General features: G+C 45.1%; 2 protein-coding genes across 2 annotated transcripts in view; one reads left to right on the top strand and one right to left on the bottom strand.

Annotated features, from left to right (window-relative positions):
* The window catches only part of LOC135544005 (rho guanine nucleotide exchange factor TIAM1-like), a 176,822-nt gene that overhangs the window by 117,950 nt on the left and 33,872 nt on the right, over nucleotides 1-25,000 (top strand). The window contains 2 exon segments of the mRNA XM_064971328.1: nucleotides 2,198-2,413; nucleotides 5,393-5,520. Coding sequence (XP_064827400.1) covers nucleotides 2,198-2,413; nucleotides 5,393-5,520 — 344 coding nt within the window.
* Nucleotides 9,701-25,000, bottom strand: part of LOC135544006 (uncharacterized) — a 22,940-nt gene continuing 7,640 nt past the window's right edge. The window contains exon 2 of the mRNA XM_064971329.1: nucleotides 9,701-11,017. Coding sequence (XP_064827401.1) covers nucleotides 9,815-10,441 — 627 coding nt within the window. The 5' untranslated portion in view covers nucleotides 10,442-11,017 and the 3' untranslated portion in view covers nucleotides 9,701-9,814. The remainder of the gene's footprint in view (nucleotides 11,018-25,000) is intronic.

The raw sequence follows: 25,000 nt of genomic DNA, 5'->3' as shown, positions 1-25,000 counted from the left end.
GAAAGGTCGGAGAGAGGGAGAGAAGGAAACAAACAATAGTGAAATATATGTTTTGTTAAATAGATTTCTGTTGTTGTTGTTGATATATAAGTGAAGATACAGTGGAAAAAATTTCAGTCTCTCGATGTGCAAAACTGATAGAGACATACCCCAAGCGACTTACAGCTGTAATCGCAGCAAAAGGTGGCGCTACAAAGTATTAACTTAAGGGGGCTGAATAATTTTGCACGCCCAATTTTTCAGTTTTTGATTTGTTAAAAAGGTTTGAAATATCCAATAAATGTCGTTCCACTTCATGATTGTGTCCCACTTGTTGTTGATTCTTCACAAAAAAATACAGTTTTATATCTTTATGTTTGAAGCCTGAAATGTGGCAAAAGGTCGCAAAGGTCAAGGGGGCCGAATACTTTCGCAAGGCACTGTATATGTGTCAGTTATGTGATGGCCCGTAGGAAAGTCTGATTGCCTGAGGAATCTTTTGGGTTAACTGGTCAATGTCTGTCTCAGCCTGGACGGCCTCTACCTCTTCTTGGATGTCTCTACTGGAGGGGTTTGGGGTTAACCATTCACATACTGTAGGTCTGAGTGCTGTGTATGTTGTTGCGTGTTAGCTCAGGTTCTCTCTAAAAGTTGGCGTGTGTGTGTGTGTGTGTGTGTGTGTGTGTGTGTGTGTGTGTGTGTGTGTGTGTGTGTGTGTGTGTGTGTGTGTGTGTGTATCTACATTGACCCCCCCCCCCCTTCTACGCTTCTGCTAATCTGTTATTATCTATGCATAGTCACTTTAATAACTCTACCTACATGTACATATTACCTCAACGAACCGGTGACCCCGTACATTTACTCTGTACCATAATACCCTGTATATAGCCTCCACATTGACTCTGTACCGTAACACTCTGTATATAGCCTCCACATTGTTATTTCACTGCTGCTCTTTAATTACTTGTTACTTTTAGTTCTTATTTTTCTTAAAACTGCATTGTTTGTTAGGGGTTTGTAAGTCAGCATTTCACTGTAAGGTCTAATACCTGTTGTATTTGGCGCATGCGACAAGTATACTTTAATGTGATTTGATTTGTTAGATCATGTCCACCCTCTACCTTTATCTGACGTCTCTAAGATTTGGTGATTATGTAAGTGTGTGTAATGTTCTCTCTCTCTGTCTCTCTCTCTCTCTGTCTCCCTGTGTCTCTCTCTGTCTCTCTCTCTGTCTCTCTCTCTCTGTCTCCCTGTGTCTCTCTCTGTCTCTCTATCTCTCTCTCTTTGTCTCTGTCTCTGTCTCTCGCTCTGTCTGTCTGTCTCTCTCTCTCTCTCTCTCTGTCTCTACTGTGTCTCTCTGTCTCTCTCTCTCTCTCTCTGTCTCCCTGTGTCTCTCTCTGTCTCTCTATCTCTCTCTCGCTCTCTGTCTCTGTCTCTGTCTCTCGCTCTGTCTGTCTGTCTGTCTGTCTGTCTGTCTGTCTGTCTCTCTCTCTCTGTCTCTACTGCGTCTCTCTGTCTCTCTGTCTCTCTCTCTGTCTCTACTGTCTCTCTCTCTCTCTGTCTCTACTGTCTCTCTCTCTCTGTCTCTCTCTCTGTCTCTCTCTCTCTCTGTCTCTCTCTCTCTGTCTCTGTCTCTATCTCTGTCTCTCTCTCTCTCTGTCTCTCTATCTCTCTCTCTGTCTCTCTCTGAGTCTCTCTCTCTCTTTCTCTTTCTCTCTCTCTCTGTCTCTACTGTCTCTCTCTCTCTCTGTCTCTACTGTCTCTCTCTCTCTCTCTGTCTCTCTCTCTCTCTGTCTCTACTGTCTCTCTCTCTCTCTGTCTCTCTCTCTCTCTGTCTCTCTCTGTCTCTCTCTCTCTGTCTCTGTCTCTCTCTCTGTCTCTCTCTCTCTCTGTCTCTCTATCTCTCTCTCTGTCTCTACTGTCTCTCTCTCTCTGTCTCTACTGTCTCTCTCTCTCTCTCTCTCTCTGTCTCTCTCTCTCTCTGTCTCTCTCTCTCTGTCTCTGTCTCTCTCTCTGTCTCTACTGTCTCTCTCTCTCTCTGTCTCTACTGTCTCTCTCTCTCTGTCTCTCTCTCTCTCTGTCTCTCTCTCTCTGTCTCTGTCTCTCTCTCTGTCTCTCTCTCTCTGTCTCTCTATCTCTCTCTCTGTCTCTCTCTGAGTCTCTCTCTCTCTTTCTCTTTCTCTGTCTCCCTGTCTCTACCTCTCTCCCGCCCCTCCAGGCCTGCATGCGGGTGATGAGATCCTGTTGTTAAATGGTAAACCGGCGTCGGCTCTGGGCGTGGTGGATATGAGGTCAGCGTTAGTCGGCCCCTCGTTGTCCCTGAGCGTGAGCACCCTGCCGACCCTTGTCCCCCGCGACCTCTGTCCTTTTCCCCCTCGACGCTCCAACACAGCAGAATACGACCCTTGTACAGACATCTATTCACAGAGCCAAGGTGAGTGGTATAGCAACTAGACATGGTTGTATTTATTATTACTGAACGAGTTCAGGGGTGTATTCACTAGAAACCAAACGGGACCGAAAACAGGAACAGGAAACACAAGAAAACATGTCGAAACGGAGAAACGGGTCAAAATGCATTGTCAGTGAAACTGAGGATTTGGCCGCAGATATGGGATCTGTAGGTTTGGCCCCTGAAAGGATCTGTAGGTTTGGCCCCTGAAAGGATCTGTAGGTTTGGACCCTGAAAGGATCAGTAGGTTTGGACCGTGAAAGGATCAGTAGGTTTGGACCCTGAAAGGATCAGTAGGTTTGGTCAGTGAAAGGATCAGTAGGTTTGGACCGTGAAAGGATCAGTAGGTTTGGACCCTGAAAGGATCAGTAGGTTTGGACCGTGAAAGGATCAGTAGGTTTGGACCGTGAAAGGATCAGTAGGTTTGGCCCCTGAAAGGATCAGTAGGTTTGGCCCCTGAAAGGATCTGTAGGTTTGGCCCCTGAAAGGATCAGTAGGTTTGGACCGTGAAAGGATCAGTAGGTTTGGACCATGAAAGGATCAGTAGGTTTGGCCCCTGAAAGGATCAGTAGGTTTGGACCATGAAAGGATCAGTAGGTTTGGCCCCTGAAAGGATCAGTAGGTTTGGCCCCTGAAAGGATCAGTAGGTTTGGCCCCTGAAAGGATCTGTAGGTTTGGCTCCTGAAAGGATCAGTAGGTTTGGACAGTGAAAGGATCAGTAGGTTTGGACCATGAAAGGATCAGTAGGTTTGGACAGTGAAAGGATCAGTAGGTTTGGACCATGAAAGGATCAGTAGGTTTGGACCATGAAAGGATCAGTAGGTTTGGACCGTGAAAGGTTGAATTTGACGGCTAAGGGATTACCCTGGAACGTGATGACGACGGTGATTGTAGAGTCTCTATGAAGTCGGTTGTATGCATATACGTGGCGTGCATTTGAGGGGTTGGTGTCAAGGGTAACCTCTCTAGGGTGAGATTGCAGAGCGCCAAATTCAAATACAGAAATACTCATTATAAAAATTCAGAAAAGATACAACTATTTTACATAGTTTTAAAGATTAACTTCTTGTGAATCTAACCACGGTGTCAGATTTTTAAAATGCTTTACGGCGAAATTATTATTATTTGGGAACCCATCAGACAAATCATTACAAACAGTAACCAGCCAAGTAGAAGAGTTACACAAGTCAGAAATAGAGATAAAATTAATAACTTACCTTTGATGATCTTCATATGATTGCACTCAGAAGAAATTCATTTATTCAATAAATGTTCCTTTTGTTCTCTTTATATCTGAAAACATTTTGTTTGCACGTTTTCTTCAGTAATCCACAGGCTCAAACGCAGTCACAACAGGCAGACAAAAACATCCTAATTGTATCCGTAAAGTTCATACAAACATGTCAAACGATGTTTATATTCAATCGTCAGGTTGTTTTTATCCTAAATAATCGATAATATTTCAACCGGACAATAACGTTGTCAATATAAAAGGTAAACAAGAAAGGCACTCTCGGTCGTGCACATGAAAAAGCTCTGAGACACGGCAGGGTCCACTCATTCAGACTGCTCTTACTCCCTCATTTATAAGAATACAAGCCTGAAACCATTTCTAAAGACTGTTGACATCTGGTGGAAGGCATAGGAACTGCAATTTGAGTGGCGGCATTGCAGCAGGTTCTGGTTCCCGATGTGGGGCTTTGACAGTTCAGGCTTCTCAGGTATTAGGGAAAAAAGGTGGGTTATGCTTTTTGGAGCTGGTTGTACCTGTGTGTTGCCGTGGGCATCCTAGTTTGGTACCCTCTGAGCCAGCTTGGGGCGTGATGGTACCTGTCCATAGTATGTTTTACAGAGTGACCGACTGAAAGCTGGTTGAACCTGTGTGTTGCCGTGGGCATCCTAGTTTGGTACCCTCTGAGCCAGCTTGGGGTGTGATAGTACCTGTCCATAGTATGTTTTACAGAGTGACCGACTGAAAGGGAACGTACAGTTATGAATATAACTACTGCTGCCTGAAGGAGGGAACAAGATATAACATATTTTGTTCCCGTGCCATCGAGGGGTTTGGGCTCGCTGAAGAGTGGTACTGAATTGAGAAATGAATGTGAGCTCCAGTGTTATAGCCAGGAATGCGGGGGCTTCCGAGGGTGGGCTCTGTAGTCATTGGCCCGTTGGGCTTGTTTTAGTTTTCTTCAGGTAAAAATATGATTGGTCGTTGACTCCCCATAGTATGTTATACCTCGTTCGCTTCCTTCACGGAACAGTAGTTATATTCATAACTGTCCGTTTCTAACCCCTTCAGAAGGTCAGACACACTAATACCTTCATAATGCACAGACCAGACTGTAGAATGGGTCATATATAACACCATGGTAACCATCCACAGACCTGACTGTAGAATGGGTCATATATAACACCATGGTAACCATCCACAGACCTGACTGTAGAATGGGTCATATATAATACCATGGTAACCATCCACAGACCTGACTGTAGAATGGGGTTTTCTCAATCCTGTTCCCAAAGGGTTCACTACACACCTGATATCCCTAATCAACAAGCCTTTAGCAGGCGTGTTAAGCAGGCGTGTTAGTGCTAGAGCCTTTCAGGTCCCCAGGTTAGACTATCTTATATAGTCTGGGGTGGCAGGTAGCCTGGAGAAGTAATAAACAACCGGGAGAGTTGCTGGTTCGAATCACAGCTCTGTTAGCTCCATCCTAAATAGCATCTCCTGCCCGTTGTGCCCTTGAGCAAAGTACTTAACCCGTAAACTGCTCCAGGGGCACTGTGCCTCCAACGCCTTGTGCGTTTGTGTCACTGTGGGTTGAGAGTTGTGCGCCGTGGGTTATCTGTGTGTTGAGAGTTGTGAGCTGTGGGTTGTGTTCTTCTCCTGTAGCGTACTGCGACTATTGTTGTTTCCATAAATTGTCTCTCTCTGTCTCTCCCCCTCTATCCCTTTAGAGGACATTCTGGATGAGGTATCAGGGTTGACGGTGGTCAGTCCAGATGATACTTTAGAGGATGAGTCAGTTCTGGATCTGGAGAATTCAGGACACAACCAGGCGGACTACACTGAGCCAGGACAGAAGGTAAGAGTTGGGACTTCAGCATTACACACACTCCTTTTGTGTTCTCCCCTGTACACCAAGTCAGAACTGTAGTATAAATAAAGGGTGCATATAAACACACGCCACCTGTGACTCTCATCCCTCTGCAGCCAAAACACTCCTTTTGTAGAGGTGAATGATTTAAAACCATCCAATCAGTCTTTGAGATGACTTGGAGCACTGCAGCACAGCCACAGGTATTGATAGTGATATTGATAGTAGTACCTTAGGCCAGAGGTGATTTTAGCTTGTAAATCTTTGTGGGGCAGAAAAAAATAAAAAGTGGGATGCATACCTGCAAAGCCAATGCACAACACAACTCTAAACAATACATTAATTGCACTATAACGGTGACAAACGGTGCCCACAAACTGTTAGGGCCTACATAAATCTGTCCCAACAGCAGAGTCCCAACATCTTACCACTGCTACATCTGGCAGCCAAACAGGTCATTCAGCCTCATTTTCTGCCTTTAAAAAAACATAGCTGATATGGCTGACTTGCTTAAACAAATGTGGTTTATACTGACGGGTGAGATGTACAAAGCATAAGGGGACGACAAGCGGATAAGAGGCAATCTGTAATTTAGATTTTGACATTAATGACCGAGCTAGGACAAATGTAGGCAATATAACTATTTGTTCAGCACTTTTGAAATGTACAGCGACAGAATTCAGAACATGGGTAATTCTTACTGTGTTCTTACTTGACACCAAGTCAGAACCATAGGATAAATAAAGGGGGCATATAAACAGACAATGAAACCTTTTACAATATTCAATGATTACATTTCTCTAAAACAGGCTATAGGTTACATCTGCACCACCAAGTCAGAACAGTAGGCGAAATTAAGAGGGGTAAATAGACAAAATTATTAGGGTGAGGCACATGGGCTACTAACATCTTACTACACAACATACACTTAGTATTACTTAGCTACAGTATACATATCTCCTTGGCATGTTACATCATTTATGCAGCAGCATACAAGACATTTTTGGACTCACCTTGTTGTGCTGTGCTCACTTGAACCGGAAGGTGGCGCGGCGGTCCTTCTTGAGGGCAAATTTTGTCATCAAAGTCTGACATTCTCTGGATGCTCTGGTGCATTCTCTGGTGCTTTCAAGACAACTGGGAACTCGAGAAAAATTAGAAGGTTGAATCATGATGACCTCATTGATCTTCAGGTCGTAGCTCTAGAAAGAGGCCAGATTTAAAATTCCAGAGTTGGATGACCGTTCAAAACAGATTTTGAATGTATGATGTTGACATGATCAGTCCAATCAAAGCTACTGTACATATAACGTGATTTGACGTCATTTTTATCTGTGGACAATGACCTTGAGCCTTTTTGGAAAGGCACTTCCAATGTAACTCTATGGTAGCACCCTTGGGGGCTAGAATTTTCTAGCTCTACCCGTAGACTTGGTGTTGACGTAGTGTCCTCATGAGTGACAGAACACTGAGCCAATCACGGCGCAATGCTCCGTATTTTCTGCTCCACCACCACAGAAAGCACTAAGCTAGGTTAAAACACCTATATTTTAGAGTTCAAGAAAACAAAAAAGAGACCATGTTTATATGTGGCTTTATTAACTCAATTATATATATATACAGTGGGGCAAAAAAGTATTTAGTCAGCCACCAATTGTGCAAGTTCTCCCACTTAAAAATATGAGAGAGGCCTGTAATTTTCATCATAGGTACACTTCAACTGTGACAGACAAAATGAGAAGAAAAAAAATCCAGAAAATCACATTGTAGGATTTTTAATGAATTTATTTGCAAATTATGGTGGAAAATAAGTATTTGGTCACCTACAAACAAGCAAGATTTCTGTCTCTCACAGACCTGTAACTTCTTCTTTAAGAGGATTCTCTGTCCTCCACTCGTTACCTGTATTATTTATTATATTTTTTTTTTAACGTTGTTTGCAAACTGATATGTGATAAGATATGAGTAATCCTAGCGGGTTTTCCCAGGATTATACGTTTGCTTTATAAAGTGTCTGTGTGTCTGAATGTTCAGTACTAATCCAGAGGGATGAAACAGTGGCGCCAGGTCTGTGTTTTCACATCTTGTAAAGATGGCAGCCATTTTATGGTTTTGTTCAAGTGCCAGAGAGTGGAACATGAGTCGTGTGTGTCTGTACTTTGTGTACCTGTGTGTGCGTAAGTACGTGCAGCTGTGTGTGTGCGCGCGTCGCCTGGAAGCCCTTTTGAGTGTGTGTCTCGTGTGATAGTGGTGACCTTTTGTGAAAAGGTTGTTTGATTGGTTGAATCAGGGTGGCTGATGGGAGAATCTGAGACAGACGGACACACACACACATACATTGATTCCCGAAATGCATGAATCAAAGTCCTTAAGATTCTATTGATGCAACCTTTTGTCAATCTACACTGAACACTCAAATATAAATGCAACATGCAACAATTTCAAAGCGTCATATTTGTCACGGTCGTCATAATGAGGAGACCAAGGCGCAGTGTGGTAAGCGTATATACTTATTTTTAAGAACGAACGAAACACTGAACAAACTAATACAAAACGAACTGTGACGCTAATATGGCTAGTGCAGACAGGCAACTAAACATAGAATAAGAACCCACAAAATACCCAAGGAATATGGCTACCTAAATATGGTCCCCAATCAGAGACAACGATCAACAGCTGCCTCTGATTAAGAACCAATCTAGGCAACCATAGACATATAAACACCTAGACATACAACAACTAAAGAAACCACCCTCGTCACACCCTGACATAACCAAAATAATAAAGAAAACAAAGATAACTAAAGTCGTGACAATATTAGGAAATAAGTCTATTTAAATAAATGTATTATTTAAATTATTATTTAAATCTGTGGATTTCACACGACTGCAGGATCTGTCCCCAGCACAAGGTGCACCTGTGTAATGATCATGCTGTTTAAATCAGCTTCTTGATACGCCTCACCTGTCAGGTGGAAGGACTATCTTGGCAAAGGAGAAATGTTCACTAACAGGGGATGTAAACAACATTTTTTGAGAGAATAAGCTTTTTGTGCGTATGGAACATTTCTGGGATGTTTTTATCCCAGCTCATGAAACATGAGACCAACACTTTACATGTTGTTTTGATATTTTTGTTCAGTATAAGTAACATAATAAGAAAAATCCTCATCTTTAAGAGATATCGGTTGTTGCTTTTTGCGTGGGCTTCGTCCACCGAAGTCTGCCTGCCGTATCTGCGGTGGAAGGTGGCCGAACTACAGCGGTGTTTGTCAGACATTGGTCTTCTCACATAAAAAAAACATCTGTAGCCTACGATCGGTTTAGCCTACACACTCTCTAGAAAGATGATATTCTCATGAAGATGATTGTGTTTTCTGTGTTGCTATATGACACCCCCAAGTATCACTGGACTTGTCAGGTAGCGTTTAAAAAATGTAAAAAAACATGGCGGTAGTTTTGTGCCAATAAATATAAGGGGTTAAAGACAGTGCTTACTTTTTAAATTGGGAGGTCGGAAGGTCCCGGAACACAGTCAAGTAGCCTACCTATTGTGGACAGTGTTCTCCAATGTGTTGATTGAATTCAAAGCATTTTAGATGTCGTTGCAGTATGAGGTTTACACAAGTCTGAACTTCTTAATGGCCCGCTTTTCTAGAAATACCCCGAGGATGCGTCTCGATTTTTAACGTTGACGGCTTTCATTAGAAGGTTTACAGTGCGAACAGGGTGACAATTAATAAATCATAAGATGTTACTGGGGTCAGGTCAAATCTGAGACGTGTCAAATCCTGTTTCGTCGGGATCTGGCTCAAATTCAACACCGGTTAAATATGCGTAAATATGTGTGGAACGATGTGGAACTCAGAGTCGAGAAACAGGTTCTGGGAGGGAGTGCTTTAATGAATACACAGAACATAATACAAAACACGAACAACGCGCAGACAGGAAACAGAAACAATGGGGAAGGAACCAAAGGGAGTGACATATATATAGAGGGCAGGTAATCTAGGAGGTGATGGAGTCATAATGCACGTAACTATGGTGACAGGTGTGCTCCATAACGAGCAGCCTGGTGAGCCAGAGGCCGGAGAGGGAGAACACGTGACAGTCCCCCCCCCCCCCCTCCCCTCCCCTCCCCTCCCCGACGCACGGCTCTAGCAGCAGGACGCCGACCAAGATGACTGATCCCGGGGATCAGGAGCGGAGCGGTCACCTCTGCGAACCTGTCGATCCTGCCGAGGCGTGAGACCATGAGGACCTAGAGCGCCGGAGAGAGAGCATTACGTGACAGTACCACCCTCCCCGGGGCGTTTGGCTCCAGCCGCAGGACGCCAACCACAGGGACGATCCCGGGGATCAGGAGCAGACCGGTCGCCACCGCTGAGGGGCAGAAACCTGACGAGAACCCGGCTGATGCTCTCTGTGTACGCATAACGAGGGTGACAGGTGTGCTCCATAACGAGGGTGACAGGTGTGCTCCATAACGAGGGTGACAGGTGTGCTCCATAACGAGGGTGACAGGTGTGCTCCATAACGAGGGTGACAGGTGTGCTCCATAACGAGGGTGACAGGTGTGCTCCATAACGAGGGTGACAGGTGTGCTCCATAACGAGGGTGACAGGTGTGCTCCATAACGAGGGTGACAGGTGTGCTCCATAACGAGGGTGACAGGTGTGCTCCATAACGAGGGTGACAGGTGTGCTCCATAACGAGGGTGACAGGTGTGCTCCATAACGAGGGTGACAGGTGTGCTCCATAACGAGGGTGACAGGTGTGCTCCATAACGAGGGTGACAGGTGTGCTCCATAACGAGGGTGACAGGTGTGCTCCATAACGAGGGTGACAGGTGTGCTCCATAACGAGGGTGACAGGTGTGCTCCATAACGAGGGTGACAGGTGTGCTCCATAACGAGGTGACCTCGAGGTCAGAGAGGGAACACACGTGACAATATGTCAAAAAACAATCAGATTTCTTATGTCTCCTAGATATAGGACAGACATTTCAAAACCTTTATTCCTTAATAATGGTTTATTTTTGGACAGTTTAGTTTTGCCATTTATAACTGCTTATTTAATACATTTCTGTGGTCTGTCGTAGTAAAGGCCAAAATTACAGTCCCATTCAGAACGTACAGTAACATGAAACACGTGGTAACCCACTGTTCTACAAAAGACTCCTAAGACTCTGTGGATGTGTGTGTCTTAACACACATAATTAGATAAGACAGTCTGCAGACAAGTGAGTGTGTGTGTGTGTGTGTGTGTGTGTGTGTGTGTGTGTGTGTGTGTGTGTGTGTGTGTGTGTGTGTGTGTGTGTGTGTGTGTGTGTGCGCACGTGCGTGCATTACTATCTAATTAAGATTATGTCTGGTCTGATCATGGTCCCCGCGGTGATGCCTGTGCTCCATCCGGTCGTCCCTGGATACGGCTGTCACGTCCATTACCACGGCAACGATTTCCCTTCTCTCGCTCATTCAGCAACACTGAGACAAAAGAGAAAAAAGAGAGGGAGAGAGAAAAAAATAAGGAAAAATAAGATGCAGAACAGAGGAAGCATAAGATGGAAAACATGAGCAGAAAGACAGTGGACTTAAGGATTAGGGAAAATATTTGATTCAGTTGTATTTGTAAATGTCTGCGCTTTTTGGCTTGTAGGCAAAAGATTTGGGCGGTACAGGATTCCAGATATCTTATGTTGTCTGGAACCTAGAGCCTCTATTTGATTCTCTGTAACCTAGAGTCTCTATTTGACTCTCTGTAACCTAGAGTCTCTATTTGATTCTCTGTAACCTAGAGTCTCTATTTGACTCTCTGTAACCTAGAGTCTCTATTTGACTCTCTGGAACCTAGAGCCTCTATTTGATTCTCTGTAACCTAGAGTCTCTATTTGACTCTCTGTAACCTAGAGTCTCTATTTGATTCTCTGTAACCTAGAGTCTCTATTTGATTCTCTGTAACCTAGAGCCTCTATTTGATTCTCTGTAACCTAAAGCCTCTATTTCATTCTCTGTAACCTAAAGCCTCTATTTGATTCTCTGTAACCTAAAGCCTCTATTTGATTCTCTGTAACCTAGAGCCTCTATTTGACTCTCTGTAACCTAGAGACTCTATTTGATTCTCTGTAACCTAAAGACTCTATTGGATTCTCTGTAACCTAGAGCCTCTATTTGAATCTCTGTAACCTAGAACCTCTATTTGACTCTCTGTAACCTAAAGTCTCTATTTGAATCTCTGTAACCTAACGCCTCTATTTGACTCTCTGTAACCTAGAGCCTCTATTTGATTCTCTGTAACCTAAAGTCTCTATTTGACTCTCTGTATCCTAAAGGCTCTATTTGATTCTCTGTAACCTAGAGTCTCTATTTGACTCTCTGTAACCTAGAGCCTCTATTTGATTCTCTGTAACCTAGAGCCTCTATTTGATTCTCTGTAACCTAGAGTCTCTATTTGACTCTCTGTAACCTAGAGCCTCTATTTGATTCTCTGTAACCTAAAGTCTCTATTTGACTCTCTGTATCCTAAAGCCTCTATTTGATTCTCTGTAACCTAGAGTCTCTATTTGACTCTCTGTAACCTAGAGCCTCTATTTGATTCTCTGTAACCTAGAGCCTCTATTTGATTCTCTGTAACCTAGAGTCTCTATTTGACTCTCTGTAACCTAGAGCCTCTATTTGATTCTCTGTAACCTAAAGTCTCTATTTGACTCTCTGTATCCTAAAGCCTCTATTTGATTCTCTGTAACCTAGAGTCTCTATTTGACTCTCTGTAACCTAGAGCCTCTATTTGATTCTCTGTAACCTAAAGTCTCTATTTGACTCTCTGTATCCTAAAGCCTCTATTTGATTCTCTGTAACCTAGAGTCTCTATTTGACTCTCTGTAACCTAGAGCCCTTATTTGATTCTCTGTAACCTAGAGCCTCTATTTGATTCTCTGTAACCTAGAGTCTCTATTTGACTCTCTGTAACCTAGAGCCTCTATTTGATTCTCTGTAACCTAAAGTCTCTATTTGACTCTCTGTAACCTAGAGCCTCTATTTGATTCTCTGTAACCTAGAGTCTCTATTTGACTCTCTGTAACCTAGAGCCTCCCTCCTTCTTTCCCTTTGCGTGTCTCGCTATTACTTGGCTCTCAATCCATTTCACTGTCTGTCCTCTCTCTGCCCTCCCTCCCCTGTCTGTCCTCTCTCTCTGCCCTCCCTCCCCTGTCTGTCCTCTCTCCCTCTGCCCTCCCTCCCTCTCTCTGTCTGTCCTCTCTCTCTCTGTCTGTCCTCTCTCTCTCTGCATCTGCCCTCCCTCCGCATGTCTGTCCTCTCTTTCTCTGTCTGTCCTCTCTCTCTGTCTGTCCTCTCTTTCTCTGTCTGTCCTCTCCCTCCATCTGTCCTCTCTCTCTGTCTGTCCTCTCCCTTTCTCTGTCCTCTCTCTCTGTCTGTCCTCTCTCTCTCTGTCCCCTCTCTGTCTGTCCTCTCTCTCTCCCCTGTCTGTCCTCTCTCTCTCTGTCTGTCTCTCTCTGTCTGTCTGTCTGTCCTCCCCATGTCTGTCCTCTCTCTCTCCGTCTGTCCTCTCTCTCTGTCTGTCCTCTCTCTCTCCGTCTGTCCTCTCTCTCTGTCTGTCCTCTCTCTCTCTGTCTGTCCTCTCTCTCTCTCTCCTTCACCCTGCCAGGTTCCTGGTCTTAATAAAATGCCTTCTTTCTCTTTGTCTCCTTCTTTTCTTCTATTTTGTCTCTCTCTCTCTCTCTCTCCCTCTTTGGCCATCTGCATCCCTGTCACACGTTTATCCCTTCAAGTTCTCTCCATCCCGTCTCTCCCCCCCTCTCCACCTCATCCATCTGTTCCTCTCCTTCCCGTTGTGTGTCTTCATAAACACGAGTCTCGTGACCTGTAGAAAGGTAAAGATAACCTCTACCACAGAAGCTTCCTAACTTTATGAAGCAGTCACTTACCTAAAGCTGTTATTGGACTTTTCTACCTAAGTAAATAGAGACTCTGTACGGCACATTTGGAGATTGATTGTTTTTCCGAAATAACATTTTCTCACATCACATATATATATGTCTCTCTCTCTCTGTCTCCTCTCTCTCTCTCTCCATGTCTCTCTCTCTCTCTCTCTCTCTGTCTCTCAATTCAATTCAAGGGGCTTTATTGGCATGGGAAACATGTGTTGCCAAATCAAGTGTTTCTCTGTCTCTCTCTCTCGTTCTTCTCAGACTGTCTTTGCTGAATGATTTCTAGACAACAGCAATCTTTCTCTAATCGCTCCCCCACCCCCCACCCCCTCTATTTTAACATAGGGGAGGAGGGGTGGAAGGGAGGCGGAAGGTGTCCCCTTCCCATTGTGTCCCCGTTTAATTATCCTTGCATCCTAATTGGTTGATTAGCCAGGAACATCCAGATCGTTTAGCTGAGATAAATGACCCTGTGAGGAGCGAGAGAAAACAGACTGGGGGGAGGGGGTAATTAAGAGCACTTAACAAGTATAACCACCTCGTTAAGGAACACTAATGACAACCTAGGATCTCGTTCGGGTCTGGGATGCAAGTGATCGTAATGATTACTGGATGGGATGACTGACTGTAGCCCAAGGTCGTGTCCTAAATTACACTTTATATAGTGCACTACTTTAGACCAGAGCCCTATGGCACCCTATTCCCTATATAGTGCACTACTTTAGACCAGAGCCCTATGGTACCCTATTCCCTATATAGTGCACTACTTTAGACCCGGGCCCTATGGTGCCCTATTCCCTATATAGTGCACTACTTTAGACCCGTATCCTATGGCACCCTATTCCTTATATATAGTGCACTACTTTAGACCAGAGCCCTATGGCACCCTATTCCCTATATGGTGCACTACTTTAGACCAGAGTCCTATGGCACCAAATTCCTTATATATAGTGCACTACTTTAGACCAGAGCCCTATGGCACCCTATTCCCTATGTAGTGCACTACTTTAGACCAGAGTCCTATGGCACCCTATTCCTTATATATAGTGCACTACTTTAGACCAGGGCCCTATGGCACCCTATTCCCTATATAGTGCACTACTTTAGACCAGAGTCCTATGGCACCCTACTCCTTTATATATAGTGCACTACTTTAGACCAGAACCCTATGGCACCCTATTCCCTATATAGTACACTACTTTAGACCAGAGTCCTATGGCACCCTATTCCCTATATAGTGCACTACTTTAGACCAGAACCCTATTCCCTATATATAGTGCACTACTTTAGACCAGAGCCCTATGGCACCTCATTCCCTATATAGTGCACTACTTTAGACCCGTGTCCTATGGCACCCTATTCCTTATATATAGTGCACTACTTTAGACCAGAGCCCTATGGCACCCTATTCCCTATATAGTGCACTACTTTAGACCAGAGTCCTATGGCACCCTATTCCCTATATATATGTATGGTTTCCGAGGACAACACTCTCCCCAGAGTGTGTGTGTGTGTGTGTGTTGATAAGGGGACGCCTTTCCCCTCCAGGTACGGAAGCAAAGCTTTTCCTGTCTCCCATGAGTCTCTGTTTCTTTGATAAGCACACACACACACGCACGCACACACACACACACACAGACACACACACGCACACACACACACTCTGGGGAGAGTATCCTAGGGCAGCGTTTCCCAAATTCATTCCTGGGGCTCCCTCTGGGTGGATGATTAGTTTATTTGCTGTAGCAAAAGTACACAGCTGATTCAAATAATCAACTCCTCATCAATGTGCACCCAGGGGAGGCCCCAGGACCGAGTTTGAGAAAACCCTATCCTCGGGAACCATGTGAAGGTGGTTGAAGTGCTATTTTCCTGTTGGTTTTGTGCACTAGAAAAAATACTTTCAGGTGTGTGTGTGTGTGTCACATTCCATCTGTAGTGTGTGTGTCTCACATTCCATCTGTAGTGTGTGTGTGTCACATTCCATCTGTAGTGTGTGTGTCTCACATTCCATCTGTAGTGTGTGTGTCTCACATTCCATCTGTAGTGTGTGTGTCTCACATTCCATCTGTAGTGTGTGTGTGTCACATTCCATCTGTAGTGTGTGTGTCTCACATTCCATCTGTAGTGTGTGTGTCTCACATTCCATCTGTAGTGTGTGTGTCTCACATTCCATCTGTAGTGTGTGTGTCTCACATTCCATCTGTAGTGTGTGTGTGTCTCACATTCCATCTGTAGTGTGTGTGTCTCACATTCCATCTGTAGTGTGTGTGTGTCACATTCCATCTGTAGTGTGTGTGTCTCACATTCCACCTGTAGTGTGTGTGTCTCACATTCCATCTGTAGTGTGTGTGTCTCACATTCCATCTGTAGTGTGTGTGTCTCACATTCCATCTGTAGTGTGTGTGTGTGTCTCACATTCCATCTGTAGTGTGTGTGTCTCACATTCCATCTGTAGTGTGTGTGTGTGTCTCACATTCCATCTGTAGTGTGTGTGTCTCACATTCCATCTGTAGTGTGCGTGTCTCACATTCCATCTGTAGTGTGTGTGTCTCACATTCCATCTGTAGTGTGCGTGTCTCACATTCCATCTGTAGTGTGCGTGTCTCACATTCCATCTGTAGTGTGCGTGTCTCACATTCCATCTGAAGTGTGCGTGTCTCACATTCCATCTGTAGTGTGCGTGTCTCACATTCCATCTGTAGTGTGCGTGTCTCACATTCCATCTGTAGTGTGCGTGTCTCACATTCCATCTGTAGTGTGCGTGTCTCACATTCCATCTGTAGTGTGCGTGTCTCACATTCCATCTGTAGTGTGTGTGTCTCACATTCCATCTGTAGTGTGTGTGTCTCACATTCCATCTGTAGTGTGTGTCTCACATTCCATCTGTAGTGTGTGTGTCTCACATTCCATCTGTAGTGTGTGTGTCTCACATTCCTTCTGTAGTGTGTGTGTCTCACATTCCATCTGTAGTGTGCGTGTCTCACATTCCATCTGTAGTGTGCGTGTCTCACATTCCATCTGTAGTGTGCGTGTCTCACATTCCATCTGTAGTGTGTGTCTCACATTCCATCTGTAGTGTGTGTGTCTCACATTCCATCTGTAGTGTGTGTGTCTCACATTCCATCTGTAGTGTGTGTGTCTCACATTCCATCTGTAGTGTGTGTGTGTCACATTCCATCTGTAGTGTGTGTGTCTCACATTCCATCTGTAGTGTGTGTGTGTCTGTATTGTGTGTGTCTCACATTCCATCTGTAGTGTGTGTGTCTCACATTCCATCTGTAGTGTGCGTGTGTGTGTGTCTGTGTGGTGTGGGGGGGGAGAACGGGTTTGTACTCGCCCCCTCTGTCTATCTGTTCTTTGGACGGAGAGAGAAGGACAGTGTTAGGATGACAGGAGTAAAGGTAGGGCTGCTCTATTCATCCACTGTTTCCTGTCTTTTATTCGTCTTTCTCCTTCTATCTCAGTGCCTCTCTCTCTCAGTCTCTGTCTCTGTGTCTCTCTCTTTCGGTCTCTGTCTCTGTCTCTGGCTTTCTGTCTCTCTCTCGCTTTCTGTCTATCTCTCTGTCTCTCCCTCTCTGTCTCTCTCGGTTTCTCTCTCTCTCTCCTCTCATGCCTTCTCAACTGTTCAGTGACAGATGTCATAGTCCTATGTGCTTGTTGATTGTTTGTGTGTCTAATGTTGATGCTGTCTTTCCTTCCACCACTGACACTCAACAGTAGTGTGTGTGTGTGTGTGTGCACTTGTTTATGCATTTGTGTGTGTGTGTGTCTAACCAATGTTGGTGTTGTAAATCTGACAGACAGACAGGCTGACAGTACAGTCCCTACCTCGTGCAGCCACTCAACAACATGCTTTATGTAACTGTGAATTACAGCACCTTGTTTGAACAGTTTGAATAGGGCGAGACATACATGGTATCATTTCATGTCGTCCTGAAGACATCTCAACGTGGTTTGTGTCCCAAATTACCCCCTATTGTCGTTCTGAAGATATCTCAACGTGGTTTGTGTCCCAAATTACCCCCTGTTGTCGTTCTGAAGACATCTCAACGTGGTTTGTGTCCCAAATTACCCCTGTTGTCGTTCTGAAGACATCTCAACGTGGTTTGTGTCCCAAATTACCCCCTATGTCGTTCTGAAGACATCTCAATGTGGTTTGTGTCCCAAATTACCCCCTATGTTGTTCTGAAGACATCTCAGCGTGGTTTGTGTCCCAAATTACCCCCTACGTCGTTCTGAAGACATCTCAACGTGGTGTGTGTCCCAAATTACCCCCTACGTCGTTCTGAAGACATCTCAACGTGGGTTCTGTCCCAAATTACCCCCTATGTCATTCTGAAGAAATCTCAACATGGTTTGTGTCCCAAATGTTACCCCCTATTGTCGTCATAGTGCACTACTCTTGACCCAGGGCTCCATTAGGATATAGGATGTCACTTGGGACAGAGCCACGTTGTGTTGTCTAGGCGACCTGCTGAAGTTGAAGACCTACTCGTTGTGTTGTCTAGGCGACCTGCTGAAGTTGAAGACCTACTCGTTGTGTTGTCTAGGCGACCTGCTGAAGTTGAAGACCTACTCGTTGTGTTGTCTAGGCGACCTGCTGAAGTTGAAGACCTACTCGTTGTGTTGTCTAGGCGACCTGCTGAAGTTAAAGACCTACTCGTTGTGTTGTCTAGGCGACCTGCTGAAGTTGAAGACCTACTCGTTGTGTTGTCTAGGCGACCTGCTGAAGTTAAAGAACTACTCGTTGTGTTGTCTAGGCGACCTGCTGAAGTTGAAGACCTACTCGTTGTGTTGTCTAGGCGACCTGCTGAAGTTGAAGACCTACTCGTTGTGTTGTCTAGGCGACCTGCTGAAGTTGAAGACCTACTCGTTGTGTTGTCTAGGCGACCTGCTGAAGTTGAAGACCTACCCGTTGTGTTGTCTAGGCGACCTGCTGAAGTTGAAGACCTACTCGTTGTGTTGTCTAGGCGACCTGCTGAAGTTGAAGACTAACTCGTTGTGTTGTCTAGGCGACCTGCTGAAGTTGAAGACCTACTCGTTGTGTTGTCTAGGCGACCTGCTGAAGTTGAAGACCTACTCGTTGTGTTGTCTAGGCGACCTGCTGAAGTTGAAGACCTACTCGTTGTGTTGTCTAGGCGACCTGCTGAAGTTGAAGACCTATTCTTTGTGTTGTCTAGGCGACCTGCTGAAGTTGAAGACCTACTCGTCGTGTTGTCTAGGCGACCTGCTGAAGTTGAAGACCTATTCGTTGTGTTGTCTAGGCGACCTGCTGAAGTTGAAGACTTACTCGTTGTGTTGTCTAGGTGACCTGCTGAAGTTGAAGACCTACTCGTTGTGTTGTCTAGGCGACCTGCTGAAGTTGAAGACCTACTCGTTGTGTTGTCTAGGCGACCTGCTGAAGTTGAAGACCTACCCGTTGTGTTGTCTAGGCGACCTGCTGAAGTTGAAGACCTACTCGTTGTGTTGTCTAGGCGACCTGCTGAAGTTGAAGACTAACTCGTTGTGTTGTCTAGGCGACCTGCTGAAGTTGAAGACCTACTCGTTGTGTTGTCTAGGCGACCTGCTGAAGTTGAAGACCTACTCGTTGTGTTGTCTAGGCGACCTGCTGAAGTTGAAGACCTACTCGTTGTGTTGTCTAGGCGACCTGCTGAAGTTGAAGACCTATTCTTTGTGTTGTCTAGGCGACCTGCTGAAGTTGAAGACCTACTCGTCGTGTTGTCTAGGCGACCTGCTGAAGTTGAAGACCTATTCGTTGTGTTGTCTAGGCGACCTGCTGAAGTTGAAGACTTACTCGTTGTGTTGTCTAGGTGACCTGCTGAAGTTGAAGACCTACTCGTTGTGTTGTCTAGGCGACCCGCTGAAGTTGAAGACCTACTCGTTGTGTTGTCTAGGCGACCTGCTGAAGTTGAAGACCTACTCGTTGTGTTGTCTAGGCGACCTGCTGAAGTTGAAGACCTACTCGTTGTGTGTATGATAGATTCAGTTAAACACTACATTGGGAAAAAAAAGAAAAATGTACGTCAATTGTCAACTATTTTGTCTGTTAATCTCTTTTCGGTTACGTCGAACCCCAGTAAGACGAGCTGGCGTCATTGGAGATCCTAAATGAAATCAGAGCAAAGTGATGACGGAGGGACTAAGTTATATTAGTCTTTGATGTCACTGTAAACGGTAAACTGTTTGATTTCTTCAGACGATCTCTGCTGAACAGGTAAAATGCAGATAACGTGAAGTCGATTGATTGAAATGCTGGTTAAAGACACATAAACAGCGTGTATTGATCCAGCCGCAGCCTTGTTGATTTGTCAGTAGTCTGATTGTAAGAGCTGAGATCTTTGACCTCTGGGTGTCTGGACATGTGATGTGTTTTCACCTCTAGACAGGTGATGTGTCGGGGTTCAGGATTGACCGACCTGAAGTGTTGATCACCTGAAGTGGATCTTGTGACTCATCTGCCCTGTCTGTTTGTCTCTCTGTGATGATGTCATCTGTCTCTCTCTCTCTCTCTCTCTCTGTATCTGTGATGTCATCTGTCTCTCTCTCTCTCTCTCTCTCTGTGTGATGTCATCTGTCTCTCTGTCTGTCTCCCACTCTGTGATGATGTCATCTGTCTCTCTGTCTGTCTCCCACTCTGTGACGATGTCATCTGTCTCTCTGTCTGTCTCCCACTCTGTGACGATGTCATCTGTCTCTCTGTCTGTCTCCCACTCTGTGATGATGTCATCTGTCTCTCTGTCTGTCTCCCACTCTGTGATGATGTCATCTGTCTCCCACTCTGTGACGATGTCATCTGTCTCCTCTCTCAGAGACGTTCTGCAGCAACAAGCTGATAAAGTGACACTGTTTTCCTACTTTAGCCGTTCCCCGTGTCAACCCCTCCCATCCTGTTCCTTTCTCAGTTCAATTTCAATGAAAGGGGGCTTTATTGGCATGGGAACATATGTTGGACGAAGCTGAACGGTACATATAGTGAATCGGACTCTGCTTTCCACCGCTGTACCGTTGTCGTGCTGACACAACATTCTAGAAACTCAAAGATGCGTGGTGGTGCGCAAGTACCTCAGATAAGAGCATCTGCTGAGTGACTAAAATGGCGTGTGTGTGAGACTTGTCTCAGCATGGTAAAACTGGTTTGAACAGTAAACACACCTAGCGTTGGGGAACGCCTATTGTGTGTGTGTGTGTGTGTGTGTGTGTGTGTGTGTGTGTGTGTGTGTGTGTGTGTGTGTGTGTGACTGAAGACAATGTGATCCAGCCTGTCTAATGTATAAACCAGAAAGACACTCTGTGTTATTACTGACGACTACGGCCGCGTCCCAACAATCTCTCCTCACATAGTGTGCACTAACTAACTGGTAGTGAATAAGGACACCCTATGAATGGGGAGTAGTGAATAAGGACACTATTAATGGGGAGTAGTGAATAAGGACACCCTATGAATGGGGAGTAGTGAATAAGGACACCCTATGAATGGGGAGTAGTGAATAAGGACACCCTATGAATGGGGAGAGGTGAATAATGACACCCTATGAATGGGGAGTAGTGAATAAGGACACTATGATTGGGGAGAGGTGAATAAGGACACCCTATGAATGGGGAGTAGTGAATAAGGACACTATGATTGGGGAGAGGTGAATAAGGACACTATGAATGGGGAGTAGTGAATAAGGACACCCTATGAATGGGGAGTAGTGAATAAGGACACTATTAATGGGGAGTAGTGAATAAGGACACCCTATGAATGGGGAGAGGTGAATAATGACACCCTATGAATGGGGAGAGGTGAATAAGGACACCCTATGAATGGGGAGTAGTGAATAAGGACACTATGATTGGGGAGAGGTGAATAAGGACACTATGAATGGGGAGTAGTGAATAAGGACACCCTATGAATGGGGAGTAGTGAATAAGGACACCCTATGAATGGGGAGTAGTGAATAATGACACCCTATGAATGGGGAGAGGTGAATAAGGACACCCTATGAATGGGGAGTAGTGAATAATGACACCCTATGAATTGGGAGAGGTGAATAAGGACACCCTATGAATGGGGAGTAGTGAATAATGACACCCTATGAATGGGGAGAGGTGAATAAGGACACCCTATGAATGGGGAGAGGTGAATAAGGACACCCTATGAATGGGGAGTAGTGAATAAGGACACTATGAATGGGGAGAGGTGAATAAGGACACTATGAATGGGGAGTAGTGAATAAGGACACCCTATGAATGGGGAGTAGTGAATAAGGACACCCTATGAATGGGGAGTAGTGAATAAGGACACCCTATGAATGGGGAGTAGTGAATAAGGACACTATGAATGGGGAGTAGTGAATAAGGACACCCTATGAATGGGGAGTAGTGAATAAGGACACCCTATGAATGGGGAGTAGTGAATAATGACACCCTATGAATGGGGAGAGGTGAATAAGGACACCCTATGAATGGGGAGAGGTGAATAAGGACACCCTATGAATGGGGAGAGGTGAATAAGGACACTATGAATGGGGAGTAGTGAATAAGGACACCCTATGAATGGGGAGTAGTGAATAAGGACACCCTATGAATGGGGAGTAGTGAATAAGGACACCCTATGAATGGGGAGTAGTGAATAAGGACACCCTATGAATGGGGAGTAGTGAATAAGGACACCCTATGAATGGGGAGTAGTGAATAAGGACACCCTATGAATGGGGAGTAGTGAATAAGGACACCCTATGAATGGGGAGTAGTGAATAAGGACACCCTATGAATGGGGAGTAGTGAATAAGGACACCCTATGAATGGGGAGTAGTGAATAAGGACACCCTATGAATGGGGAGTAGTGAATAAGGACACCCTATGAATGGGGAGTAGTGAATAAGGACACCCTATGAATGGGGAGTAGTGAATAAGGACACCCTATGAATGGGGAGTAGTGAATAAGGACACCCTATGAATGGGGAGTAGTGAATAAGGACACCCTATGAATGGGGAGTAGTGAATAAGGACACCCTATGAATGGGGAGTAGTGAATAAGGACACTATGATTGGGGAGAGGTGAATAAGGACACTATGAATGGGGAGTAGTGAATAAGGACACTCTATGAATGGGGAGAGGTGAATAAGGACACCCTATGAATGGGGAGTAGTGAATAAGGACACTATGATTGGGGAGAGGTGAATAATGACACCCTATGAATGGGGAGAGGTGAATAAGGACACTATGAATGGGGAGTAGTGAATAAGGACACCCTATGAATGGGGAGTAGTGAATAAGGACACCCTATGAATGGGGAGTAGTGAATAAGGACACTCTATGAATGGGGAGAGGTGAATAAGGACACCCTATGAATGGGGAGTAGTGAATAATGACACCCTATGAATGGGGAGTAGTGAATAAGGACACTATGATTGGGGAGAGGTGAATAATGACACCCTATGAATGGGGAGAGGTGAATAAGGACACCCTATGAATGGGGAGTAGTGAATAAGGACACCCTATGAATGGGGAGTAGTGAATAAGGACACCCTATGAATGGGGAGTAGTGAATAAGGACACCCTATGAATGGGGAGTAGTGAATAAGGACACCCTATGGATGGGGAGTAGTGAATAAGGACACCCTATGAATGGGGAGTAGTGAATAAGGACACCCTATGAATGGGGAGTGGTGAATAAGTTTGTTCTGAACAATGTGTCATCTACAGTTCATGGTCTAGTAGTCCAGTCCATGGTATAGTAGTCTAGTCCATGGTATAGCAGTCCAGTCCAGGGTCTGAGTCCAGTCCAGGTTCTAGTAGTCCAGTCCAGGTTCTAGTAGTCCAGTCCAGGTTCTAGTAGTCCAGTCCATGGTCTAGTAGTCCAGTCCAGGTTCTAGTAGTCCAGTCCAGGGTCTAGTAGTCCAGTCCAGGGTCTAGTAGTCCAGTCCATGGTATAGTAGTCCAGTCCATGGTCTAGTAGTCCAGTCCAGGTTCTAGTAGTCCAGTCCAGGGTCTAGTAGTCCAGTCCAGGGTCTAGTAGTCCAGTCCAGGGTCTAGTAGTCCAGTTCATGGTCTAGTAGTCCAGTCCAGGTTCTAGTAGTCCAGTCCATGGTATAGCAGTCCAGTCCAGGGTCTGAGTCCAGTCCAGGTTCTAGTAGTCCAGTCCAGGTTCTAGTAGTCCAGTCCAGGTTCTAGTAGTCCAGTCCAGGGTCTAGTAGTCCAGTCCATGGTCTAGTAGTCCAGTCCAGGTTCTAGTAGTCCAGTCCAGGTTCTAGTAGTCCAGTCCAGGGTCTAGTAGTCCATTTCATGATATAGCAGTCCAGTCCAGGGTATAGTAGTCTAGTCCATGGTCTAGTAGTCCAGTCCATGGTCTAGTAGTCCAGTCCAGGTTCTAGTAGTCCAGTCCAGGGTCTAGAAGTCCAGTCCAGGTTCTAGTAGTCCAGTCCAGGTTCTAGTAGTCCAGTCCAGGTTCTAGTAGTCCAGTCAATGGTCTAGTAGTCCAGTCCAGGGTCTAGTAGTCCAGTCCAGGTTCTAGTAGTCCAGTCCATGGTCTAGTAGTCCAGTCCAGGTTCTAGTAGTCCAGTCCAGGGTCTAGTAGTCCAGTTCATGGTCTAGTAGTCCATTTCATGGTCTAGTGGTCCGGTCCAGTCAATGGTCTAGTAGTCCAGTCCAGGGTCTAGTAGTCCAGTCCAGGGTCTAGTAGTCCAGTTCATGGTCTAGTAGTCCAGTCCAGGGTCTAGTAGTCCAGTCCAGTCCCTGACAGTATATCACTCCTGTATCTCACACCTCCTACGTATCTTAGCTCAGATGAATGTAAGTCAAGCACATCTTCATGAGCAGATTTCCACCAGCTTCCATCTGCACAGCAGTAGCTGTCAGGGAGAAAGGGGGAGAGAGAATTATTTATATACGGTGTTGTAACGATGTGCAAATAGTTAAAGTACAAAAGGGAAAATAAATAAGCATAAATATGGGTTGTATTTACAATTGTGTTTGTTCTTCACTGGTTGCCCTTTTCTCGTGGCAACAGGTCACACATCTTTCTGCTGTGATGGCACACTGTGGAATTTCACCCAGTAGATATGGGAGTTTATCAAAATCAGGTTTGTTTTCGAATTCTTTGTGGGTCAGTGTAATCTGAGGGAAATATGTGTCTCTACTATGGTCATACATTTGGCAGGAGGTTAAGAAGTGCAGCTCAGTTTCCACCTCATTTTGTGGGCAGTGAGCACATAGCCTGTCTTCTCTTGAGAGCCATGTCTGCCTATGGCGGCCTTTCTCAATAGCAAGGCTATGCTCGCTGAGTCTGTACATAGTCAAAGCTTTCCTTAAGTTTGGGTCAGTCACAGTGGTCAGGTATTCTGCCGCTGTGTACTCTCTGTTTAGGGCCAAATAGCATTCTAGTTTGCTCTGTTTTTTTGTTCATTCTTTCCAATGTGTCAAGTAATTATCTTTTTGTTTTCTCATGATTTGGTTGGGTCTGATTGTGCTGCTGTCCTGGGGCTCTGTAGGGTGTGTTTGTGTTTGGGGACTCTTCTCCAGGTTCATCTCTCTCTT

This window comes from Oncorhynchus masou, chromosome 8 (assembly GCF_036934945.1).
Source record: "Oncorhynchus masou masou isolate Uvic2021 chromosome 8, UVic_Omas_1.1, whole genome shotgun sequence".
NCBI classification, from domain to species: domain Eukaryota; kingdom Metazoa; phylum Chordata; class Actinopteri; order Salmoniformes; family Salmonidae; genus Oncorhynchus; species Oncorhynchus masou.
Note: the sequence above shows the minus strand (reverse complement) of the source record. Positions and strands in the feature narration are given on the sequence as shown.